The sequence below is a fragment of the Gracilinanus agilis genome, unplaced genomic scaffold (assembly GCF_016433145.1).
Source record: "Gracilinanus agilis isolate LMUSP501 unplaced genomic scaffold, AgileGrace unplaced_scaffold46223, whole genome shotgun sequence".
Classification (NCBI taxonomy): Eukaryota; Metazoa; Chordata; class Mammalia; order Didelphimorphia; family Didelphidae; genus Gracilinanus; species Gracilinanus agilis.
The window spans coordinates 1-10784 of NW_025380493.1; the positions used below are offsets into that span (position 1 = coordinate 1).

General features: G+C 50.4%; 1 protein-coding gene across 1 annotated transcript; it reads right to left on the reverse strand.

Annotated features, from left to right (window-relative positions):
• Positions 1-790: 790 nt before the first annotated feature.
• LOC123255427 (neurobeachin-like protein 2) lies at positions 791-10261 on the reverse strand (the record flags this gene model as incomplete). Its single annotated transcript, XM_044684222.1, has 11 exons — positions 791-1583; positions 1670-1805; positions 5541-5689; positions 5910-6068; positions 6206-6322; positions 8336-8430; positions 8560-8732; positions 8969-9078; positions 9254-9343; positions 9935-10051; positions 10164-10261. Coding segments are annotated over 11 exons (1346 nt in total), but the record flags the coding sequence as incomplete, so codon positions are not given.
• Positions 10262-10784: the final 523 nt, after the last annotated feature.

The window sequence follows — 10784 nt, forward strand, 5'->3', positions numbered from 1 at the left end:
GGGCAGGAAAGGAGAGGAGAGGGGGTGGGGTGCGAGGAAAAGCTAATTCAGCCCCAGGGCTCTTCCTTTCAAGATCACGAAGGTGCTCAAAAGCAACTGGGAACTTAGGGCAGTCAGAATGAATGGGGGTGGGGGGGAGGGGGAAAGGTACTGGAGAGAGGAGGGCTGTAAAATGCCAGACTTCAAAAAAGGGACCTTGGAAGGGCGAGTTCAGTCCCCATATAAGGGAATAGAAATCCAGAGAGGAGAAAATTAGCCCCAGGTTATGGGGCTAGAGAAAGAACCAGGACTGAGAGAGCCGTGGTGTCTTCCACACTGCCGCTTCCCCCCCCCCCCCCAGTTACACAGGATGGTCCCCTTGCTCCTTCCACAAACCTGGAGTCCTGAGGGTGCCAGGGCTTCTGGGGCCCTTGGCGGGCATCAGAAAGAAGGGGCTAAAGGGCCAGGTTCTGTGGTCGGAGGAGCATCCCCCCCTTCCCTCCCCTCGACCAAAGAGGAAGCGGGATCACCGTGGACTTGCATCCCCTGGGGCCGGCTGCACTTTTGGGTCGAAAAGTGTCCCGCTTTTGCAGCACGCGGTGGGGTGGGTCACACCACTGATAGTTTCAGACCGTGGCAGGCAGGCACGAACTCACACACGCATGCCGTCCACACAGCACAGACAAGCGCTGGCGGATGGGAGGGCGGGGCTGTTTGGATCAGAGTAAATCTAGGTGGGGGTGGGGGGCCGCAGGACCTCTGAGCACAGGGTTTATAGTCGGAGGGCAGAGAGACACGGAGACCCAGCAGCTAGAAAATCAGCAGGTTTATTGGTGGGGGAAGGCCACTTACAGGGACAGGGTTAAGGCCACGGCACCGGGCACTGGCCCCTTTGTGCTTGGGGGTTTGGAAAGGGGAAGACAGACCATCACAGACATCCCCTCTCTTCCCACCCCCAGGCTGTGCAAAGTGCTGCCACGTGGACAGGGCCCAGGGGCTAGCTCCCCAGGGAAGGCGGGGCACCCCTCGCCCCCACCCACAAACTGCCAAGCCTCGTTTCCCCGGTCCAGCCAGAGAAAGGCTGCGCTGCCCCGCCCCCATACCTGCCAGGGGGCGGGCCTTTGCTAGGGATGCCGGCCCCCACCAATCCCTGAGCTGAGGGGCGGGGCATGCCATCTTGCCAACAACAATCCCCAGCCCCAAGGCCTAGAGGCTTGTGCCAGACCTCTTAGCCTGAGAAAGGGAGGCTTTTTCTGCTCCCTCAGAAAAAAAGGGGATTTGTCCAGTGACTAGACTGAGAGCGCCCCGCCTTCTCCCGCGCTTCCAGCCCCCACCGAAGCGGGGCTGGAGCGCGGGGCCTGCCAGTCCAAGGGACCTAGGGCCAGTGCATATGTTCTCCGGGCCCCTTCCAGAGGAGAGGAGCGGCTGCTGCACGCCAGGCGCCGGGACAGAGGGCCCGGCCCGGGGCCTGCCCCACCGGGAGGGGTGGCATGGGCAGATGTTCACTTTGCCTCGGGAGGGTTATATTCCGTCTCCCCAGATGACACCTGCGAGATCCGCCGTGTAGATCTCCAAAGCCTCCTGGCAAATTGCCCTGAGCGCACCTAGGGGAGGGCAGAAGGGAAGAGTCACCCCACCTCCCAGGCTTTCCCCCACCCACCCCAGCCATACTTCGGGGCCCTCCCCTCACCTCCGACGGTTGTCCAGCTCCCACCACTATCAGCTTTCCATCCTCCAGCCCTACAAGAATGTGGCTCCTCTCCTTGGTCACTGCCACGCTGTGGATGGGCACCTTCATGGACATCGAGGGCACAGCTGGAAGCAGACTAAGGAGTGGAAGGGGAGGAGAGAGGCATTAGGGACTTCCATGGACAAGGGGCAGAGGATGGTGAGGAAAGATGGGAGGAGGAATAACCAGGAGGCTGGGAGTGAGGAAGGGGAGGGAAAGTGAGAGAAACAAAGGCAGGAAGAAGGAAAAAGGGGGAGAGAGAGGGAGAGTCAGAGAGAAGAAGAGAGGAAGAAAGGCAGAGAAGAGGGAAGGAGACAGAAAAGGAGGGAGAGACAGAAAGAGGGAAAGGGAGAGTCAGGGGGGAGAGAGGAGGGAGGCAGAGACAGGGAAAGAGGAGGGAAAGAAAGAGGGAGGTGGGGAGAAAGAGAGAGAGAGAGACAGACACAGATTTGTGTGTGTGTGAGAGTGTGTGTGTGTGTTGGGGAAGGCGGGATGTAGATGGTTATAACCTGAGCATTTTCAAAGTTCAGCTTCATGGTGAAACCTGACATTAACTTTGGGGATTTACGGTTTTATGACAACCCAGTGAGAGAGGGAGTCTTTTTCTTATCACCCCCAATTTCCAGATGAGAAAATTGAGTCTTTTGTCTGCCCTGGTTGGAACCAGGCCTGGAGTCCAGAAAGAGGTACAGCTAGGTGGCTTAGCGGGTAAAGCTAAACCTTGAACCCGGACAGATAGAATTTGAATCCTGCCTCAGATACTAGCTAGCTATCTGACCCTGGGCAAGTCACTTAACCTACCTCTCAGTCTCCGTTTCCTCAACTGTAAAATGGGGGATAACAGTAAGACTTCCATCATAGAGTTGTTGTGAGGATGGAGGTAACATGTAAGCAATTTGCTAGCTTTTGTAATGATCACAGCATACTGTCTTCCAGAGACAGGACTAAAATGTGTATTGAACTCTCCTATATTGGGAAGCCCTGGATTAGAGCATCCAATAAATTCCTTGGTGTAATCTGGAGTCAAAGGACCTGGATTCAGCTATTACTCCAGAGGCCAAGGCTATGTGAGCCACGGTGATCTCGGGGACACAATGAAGGCGTTCTATTTGATGACCCCTAAGTTTCATTTCTTCTACTTCTAAATCAATGATCTGACTCAGATCCTAGCTCTTAATCTGTGAAACCTTAAATTAGTACTTTTACCTCTTTGAAACTCAGTTTCTTAATCTGTAAAATGAGAAGATTGGATAAGAGGATTTCTAGGATCCCTCCTAGCTCTAAATTTTATAATCCTGGGAAATGTTCTCCTCAAATTGGAATTATTTTTTTATTTTATTTGACTGGACAGGAAGATAAGACTTTGGATATAGTCATAACCTTTTCCTTCCTCCCTGTGAACTGTCCCTTCAGCTAAAGGTTTGAGGGACCCATCTTTCATGAAGGGCTATCCCATGGGAGGGCCTGTGGAAGAATTCTAGGCTAGGAATTAGGAGACCTCGGTTCTACTTCTGGCTCACTGTACATAGTTGGGCAAGTCATTTTCTTTTTTAAATTTCTTTTTCATTTGTTTTCTTTATATTTTATTTTCTCCTCTGTAAAACAAATGGATTGGGTTAAGATTATTTCTAGGGTCTCTTCCAGCTCTGACATATAACACTGGGTGGATTGCAGGGTAATAGAGCTAGAAGATGTTAGAGAATATCTATCTATCTTAGAGAACTATCTGCAGCTGGGAGACATAAGTAGAAATAATTCTGGAAGCAAGAGATAGAACAGAAGGTCCAGGTATTATGTGTTTTTTTTTTTTTACTCTTACCTTCCATCTTAGAATCAATATTGTGTATTGATTCCAAGGCAGAAGAGCAGTAAGGGCTAGGTAATATGGATGAAGTGACTTGCCCAGGGTCACACAGCTAGGAAGTAACTGAGGCCGGATTTGAACTCAGGACCTCCTGTCTCTAGCCACTGAGTCAACTAACTGCTCCTCAAGTATCATGTTCTTCAAGGAAAAGGTCACCAGACATGGGACTCTGGGAAAGCTGGTCTATGTTAAGATGGCCAGAAAGGGTTGTGGGTCTGGAAGTCTGATAAGGGACTGTACTGCCAAGTTCCAGGTCAAAGAATGTATCTGACTTTCCTCAAAGGGTGAGAGCTGAACTCAGGGAGCAGCTACTTGGTTTAGCTAGTCTGGGGCTGGCATGGGATGCTGATGAGCCCAATGTCCTCTTCTGTGTGAGGGAGGGAGTCTGAGGACTCATCAGCCTTCTTTTTAAAGAGGAGAACCCTGAGGCTCAGAAGAGTGCAGGGATTCAGCCACAGTCCCAGTCACACAGCTCCCAACTCCTGGGACTCCAGGGCCCTTACAGATCCCCAGAGAAAAAACTGACCCTTGTCCATGGATAGGTTGAGCTGCTTTTTGGGGGTCGGAGGGGTGGGGGGGAAGGGTGACTGTAACTAGGCAGAGAATTCCTAGGGGAGCAGCCACTCGTAGGCAACTTCCAGACTTGACCTTCCCAGGGTCCCATCAGTGTATATCCTGAACTCAAACTCAACCCTCCCTCCTGACAGTGCCCATGACCCCTGTTTGTGCACCTCAGAACAGAGCATGGCTAGAGGGAACTGGATTAAGATAACTGAGGCAGATCCTGTGTCTCAATGACACAGGCCAAGAGGACACCTTGAAGTCCCAAGAAGAGGATGGAGAAAGAACAGTATTCTGGGCATAGGAAGAATAGGATCTAGGGGCTGTTGGGTGGCTCAGTGGGCAAAGAGAGCAAAACCCAGAGATGGGAGGTCCTGGGTTCAAACCTGGCCTCAGACACTTCCCAGCTGTGTGACCCTGGGCAAGTCACTTAACCCCCATTGCCTAGCCCTTACTGCTCTTCTGCCTTGGAACCAATTCTTAGTATCAATTCTTATGTGTGTGTATGCACGTGCACATGCACGTGTGTGCTGTATATTTTTTTAATTTTTATTTTAAAAATATTTTTTATGTTTCCATGATTCATTTCTTCCCCTCCCCTCTCCCAGAGTCGTCAAGCAAGTCCACTGGGTTATACAAATGTTATCGTTTGATACCTATTTCCATATTCATTTTTGCAATAGAGCAATCTTTTAAAACCAAATCCTAGGGGTCAGCTGGGTAGCTCAGTGGATGAGAGCCAGGCCCAGAGATGGGAGGTCCTGGGTTCAAATCTGGCCTCAGACACTTCCTAGCTGTGTGACCCTGGGCAAGTCACTTCAGCCCCATTGCCTAGTCCTTACTGCTCTTGTGCCTTAGAACCACTAGGCCCGGCTCTCAATCCACTGAGCCACCTGGCTGCTCCCTAAGTGCCTACGCTCTACAAGATCTTGTGATCGGTTCTGGAAAAATCAAACCCTAGATCCTATAATCTGGTAGGCATGAGTGAATAAATAAACGAAAGCATTTCAGTGAAAACCAGCAGACATGTAAGCTAGCCCCTGCTGGAATAGGTAGTTGCTTCAAGGTCATGACTACAAAAATGGGGAGAGGAAGAGGAAGAAGGGCTTAGTACAAACTATGTGAATATGCCCTCCCGAAAAACCCTGCCCGGCACACAGGTGCAGGGCTGGTGGCTTGAAAGCCAATCCCCTTGGGCAGCCCAGCACACACAGGCCTGTACAGACACAGAACCAGGCCTTCCCTCCTCTGTCACTTCTGGGCAAAGACATCGCTATCATGATTAACCCGAGTTTAGGCATCTTGTCCCCAGCAGCCTATTGTGTGGGCACCTCATCTTTTGTTGAGTGAGAATGTAATGGCTGGTTAAGCATGGAAGGAAGCCCGGAGGGGCCAGGGGAGGCTCACCTGTGCAGGTGGAGGATGTGAAGGTTGCACTGGGCTGTGCCCAGCAGCACAAAGGCATCGGTCAGGGCCAGGGCCGTGGTTTGCTCCTCCAGCTTCTGCGATGCCAGCAGCCGCCCATTCACTGAATAGAGGTGCAGGAAATAGCTCATCTAGGGCAGGAAAGAAGATGGAAAGTCAGCCTGGCTTTTGTCCCCTCCTTGCCCGTATACCCCGCCTGGTACACCTGGCAGGACTTCCTCCCACCCAGCCTTTGAGATGGGGACTCTCTTCCCTGTCTCCTCTGTCTTGGGATCTGCCTACCTCTCATTACCCCTTCTGGGCATCTCTTCCTCCACATTCACAGACAGACAGATACACCTATACACATACCTGGGCCCCTGGTCTTTCCTGAGCCAAGCTCTGCACCACAATTTGGCCCTCAGGCCCCAGGGCCAGGTGGGCCACAGGCCCAGGCACCGCACCCCCTAAAGGCTGGAGCGAGGCCACAAACTGACCTCTCCTGATGGTGTGGATGATCACTGTTCCATCCTGGAGCAAATGAGACATTATGGCACAGATTCAGCGCAAAGGGGATACAGTTCAGGGGCAGAGACCTACACCAGGCCCACGAACCCTCCTACCCAAAACAAAAGGCAAAACAAGCCATCCTGGGGTGCCATCCTCACCTTGGAACCTGACACAGCCATGTCCAGCTCGGTGCTGATGGCCACACAAGTCACCTCGGCCTCGTGCCCATACAGTACCTGAACTGGTTTTGGAGCCAACCCTGCTGACAGACCACCCTGTGGGACAGAAACCTGGCATCAGTGAGAAAGATAAACAGAAAAGTCACCTCCAATTAGGAACAGGAGATAGGAGGAGAGGAAGAAAGAAAAAGAGGAGAAAGAGAGGGAGAAGAGAAAGTATATGGTCATTGTCATTCCTCTGCTCAAAACCTTTGGTTGCTCCCCACTGCCTTCCAAAATCACACTGCTCTGCTTGGTATTCACGGCCTTCTACAATGTAGAAGAATATAGAAGGCTGCTCTACCTTTCCAGTATTAAACTGTGTTCTTCTCCCTCTGTGTGGTGTATACTGTGGCTAAATTAGAGCTCTGGTCCCTGAACACACTCTGCCTTAGGCCCTCTTGTCCTCTTGACTTGGTTTATACTGTTTTCTAGGCCTGGCCTCTCTCCTGCTCTTGACTTGTTATATTCCTGTCCAACTGCCACCTCCAGGAAGCCTTCATGGGTCTTCTTAATCACTTCTGGCCTTCCCTTCAGACCTCGTAAATATTTGTTTGGTACTTTTCCAGTGTAAGCAGGTCACCTCAATCTGTGTCCAAAGTGAGACTTGCTTGTGTAATAAACATTGTAAATTATAGTTAACTAAAGTGGGAACCTTTGGGTTCCTTTGGGAGGAGCCTCTGGAACCCATTGGAGGGATCTTGGCAACTAGGGGCAAAAGCCAAGCAATCCTGCCTACCCCTAAGACCAATTTGAAGATGAATCCATAGGGATGGGGGTTGGAGAAGGACAACAGAAACTGGCCCTGGAAATGGACCATAAATTTCCTCCCATCCACAAAGACTAGACCTGAAAATGGGGTTGTGAAGCAGGATGACCTTGTGGCCCCATCCTTCATTCATTAAACTCCTACTGTGTGCCAGTTGCTGGGGACACAATGACAAAAACAAGAGAGCCTCTCTTCAATCAGTTTACATTCTACTGGGGAAAATACATTGTTCCAGCAATGAAAAAAATATATATGGTTATCTGCCCTAGGTAAACTGTAGGAAGGAAGGAAGGGAGGAAGGAATAAAAGGAAGGGAAATAAGGGAGGATAGAAAGAAAGAAGGGAAGGAAAGAGGGAAGAAGGAAGAAAATGAAGGGAGGGAAAAAGGAAAGGAAGGAAAGAAGGGAGGGAAGGAAAGAGGGAGGAAGGAAGAAAAGGAATGGAAAGGAAGAAGGAAAGAAAGAAGGGAAGATGGGAGGGAGGAAGGGAAAGAGGGAGGAAGGAAGGAAAGTGAGGGAGGAAAAAGGAAGGAAAGGAAGGAAGGAAAGAAGGGAGGATGGGAGGGAGGAAGGAAAGAAAGGAAAGAAATGAAGGAAGGATGGGAGGGAGGGAGGGAGGAAAGGATAGAAGACAGAAGGAAAGGAAGGGAAAGAGGGAAAAAGAATGAGAGAAAAGAAAGTCAACATAAGATTTTAAAATACACAGAAGAGAGAATGAGGTTCAGGAGGGACCAAAGAAGCAGGGTAATATGGTAATGTTGTACTAAATTGAACTTTAAAAGAACAAGCTGTACATAACACAGTTTCATATGCAGCCCCTTTTTTCTGTTCTTTGCGTAAAGAAATGTTTATTTTGGTATCTATCACATATTCATAATGAAAAAGTTTTTTTAAAAGATGGTTTGGGGGGCAGCTAGGATTGAGAGCCAGTCCTAGAGATGAGGTTCTAGGTTCAAAACTGTCCTCAGACACTTCCTAGCTTTGTGACTCTGGGCAAGTCACTTAACCCCCATTGCCTAGCCCTTGCTGCTCTTCTCCTTAGAACCAATACATGGTGTCAATTCGAAGACAGAAGGTAAGGGTTAAAAAAATAAAATAAAAAGATGGTTTAGGGGTTGAGAATGGGTAAATGGAATAGATTGAACTACACTAAACAAGCCCAAAAGGAAAACAGAGAAGGACAGAGGAGGGAGAGAACCAGAAACAAGAAAGAGTGATCTCTTGTTGTCCCTGGCCCTCTCACTCTCTCCCCCAGGTACAGCCCCAGGCTGGTTCCTGTTCCCTTGTCCCTAGGAAGCTGACCTGTTGCAGGACCTGCCACACCATGCAGGTTGTGTCCCGGGAGCCCGAGATGAGGTAGAGTCCACATAGATCCAGAGCCAGGCAGGTCACTATATCTGCAGGTAAATACAAACATGGATGGGGATTTTGGAGACCTCCTGGCCCCACCATCCCTTGCACCCCTTGGCCGCGGGCTTATCCCTCTCTGTTCCCTGCCCCAACCCCCTGGCCTAAGGTGGCCATACCGATGTGGCGACTGAGCTGGCTCAGTAGTTTGCCTCGGGGCAGGCTGGTCACTCGTAGGCTGCCATCCCAGTGACCGCCGCTGAACAGGAGCTTCCCATCTGGGGCCACAGCCAAAGCACGGCCACTCACGCCCCTACCCAGTGGCCAAGGGCCGCTCAGTAGTCTCTGGGTCCTGCGATAGGAAGAGCGCGCTAAGGACAAGGCTGGCCTCCCACCAGCACACACGCTTCCTCCCGTCTTCCTCATGTACGTGGAAGAGGTGGGTCTAGCCTCCACCTTCCAAGGCCCTTACCCTAGCTGTCCTCCTCAGCTGTATTTGGTAGCAGCCAGTCCTACCGCTCCGTGCTCCAACCCACGTCATCCTCTTCTCAGACCCTCCCCCCACTCCATGTCCGTCCACCCTCATACTTGGCATTGGACACAGTAGGGTCCTTGCTGAAAGTAAAGTAGTTGCTGATGTTCCGATCATAAGGCAGCCAATTGTGGGTACCCAGCAGCCCATTGGCACTCACTGTCACCTTTGGGAATGAAGAGAAGAACGTGCAGCTGAATGGGCAAAGCCAGGTCAGCAGGGTAAGAGTAGACTGAAAGGTATGACGTGGGCAAAGGAAAAATGAGTTGAAAAGCGGGAGATGGCAGGAGAGTCAGAGGTCTAGGAGGACCACCATTCCCTTCTCCCTATACCAAACTTACCAGCAAATCTGGAGATCCCTGGGTCATGAAGGAGTGAGCCTGCCGATGGGGCACTACAGCCAACACCAAAGGAACTCCATCGCTGATGCCCTGTGGCATAAGAGGCACAACTTATGCTTCCTTGCCCAGTGAGACCCTAGTGAGTGGAATGCTAAGAGAAGATGCTAAAGATTCCCTGAGCTGCTGGAGGGGCATTACACGATGGTCCTGCCCCCTTCACCAGGCATTAGTTATGTGGACTGAGTTTTTTTTTTCCCCCCAAAGTACTTTCAAATCCATAAATTTATTTTATCCCCTCAAATACCCTAGATTCCATAAAGTATGGCAAGCATGGGAAAATTTATAGTGACCTTCAAGGACTACACCATGTTTCTCTTTCTGCAATGGTCAAGTAAATGCCACCTATGCTGAAAAGTTCAGAAGGAGAGGAAGGAAATGGACTGTCACCCCCATTTAATTGATGAGGAAACTGAGGCCCAGAGAGGGCTAGGTAAATGGCCCAAGGTCATACAGTAGGGGAGTTACCAGAGTCATATCTAGAAATAACAATAATAACAGTCGGTATTATATAGTGCTTTAAGTTTACAAAATGCTTTACAAATTATTTCATTTGGTCTCAATTGTTGGTCAGGGGCTTTTTCTTGAATGTGAAGCTCTTAAGGTCTGGCTGGCATGGCTCACCTCAACAAAGAAGGCCTTGAGCTGGTCAAGGTTCTGGAAGAGGTTTGGCGAGTAGGTATCAAGCCGTGCCAGGCGACGGGCAGCATCTTCGGCAGAGAGTCGGGGAGGATGGGGCTCCTGAAGAAGTATCCACAAGGTAGGAGAAGACCCAAATCAATGCCAGCCTGGATGAGATCTCAGGGAACTGTTCCCTTTCCCTCTGTGCCCCCCTCATCAGACCCAGCCTCACCTTGAGCAGCTGGCAAGGGGTCTGCCCAAAGTTGCTGATGATCCCCTCCAAGGCTTTCCGTTCTGTCTCATCTGCCACAGCATCCAGGTCCACAGCCCCTAAGGGGTTTGGAAATACTTTATTGCTCACAGAGTCACAGATTTTCCCCAGTGAGAAGGTCCTTAGAAAACAGGCTATCAGGTGGAAAGGGACCTTCTGGCACAGGACCTGGCATATGGTAGGGACTCCATAAATATTTGTTATTTTGGCTTGATTCCATAAAGTATGAAGAGAAGGGGAACCTTTTCAGTGGCTTTCATGAATTGCACAATGTTTCTCCTACAATGGCCAAATAAATGCTGCCTAGGCTCAAAAGTTCAGGGTGGTCTTCTGCCAAAAGGAGAAGGGAGGGGACAACCAGGTGGCTCAGGGGATTGAGAGCCAGGCCTAGAGACAGGAGGTCCTGGGTTCAAACGTGACACATCTAGCTGTGTGATCCTAAGCAAATCATTTAACCATCACTGACTAATCTTTAAATCTTTACCATTCTTATGCCTTGGAACCAACAGACAGTATTGTTTCTAAGATAGAAGAGAAGGGAGAGAGGGAGAGAAGGAGAGAGAGAGGGAGGGAGGGAGGGAG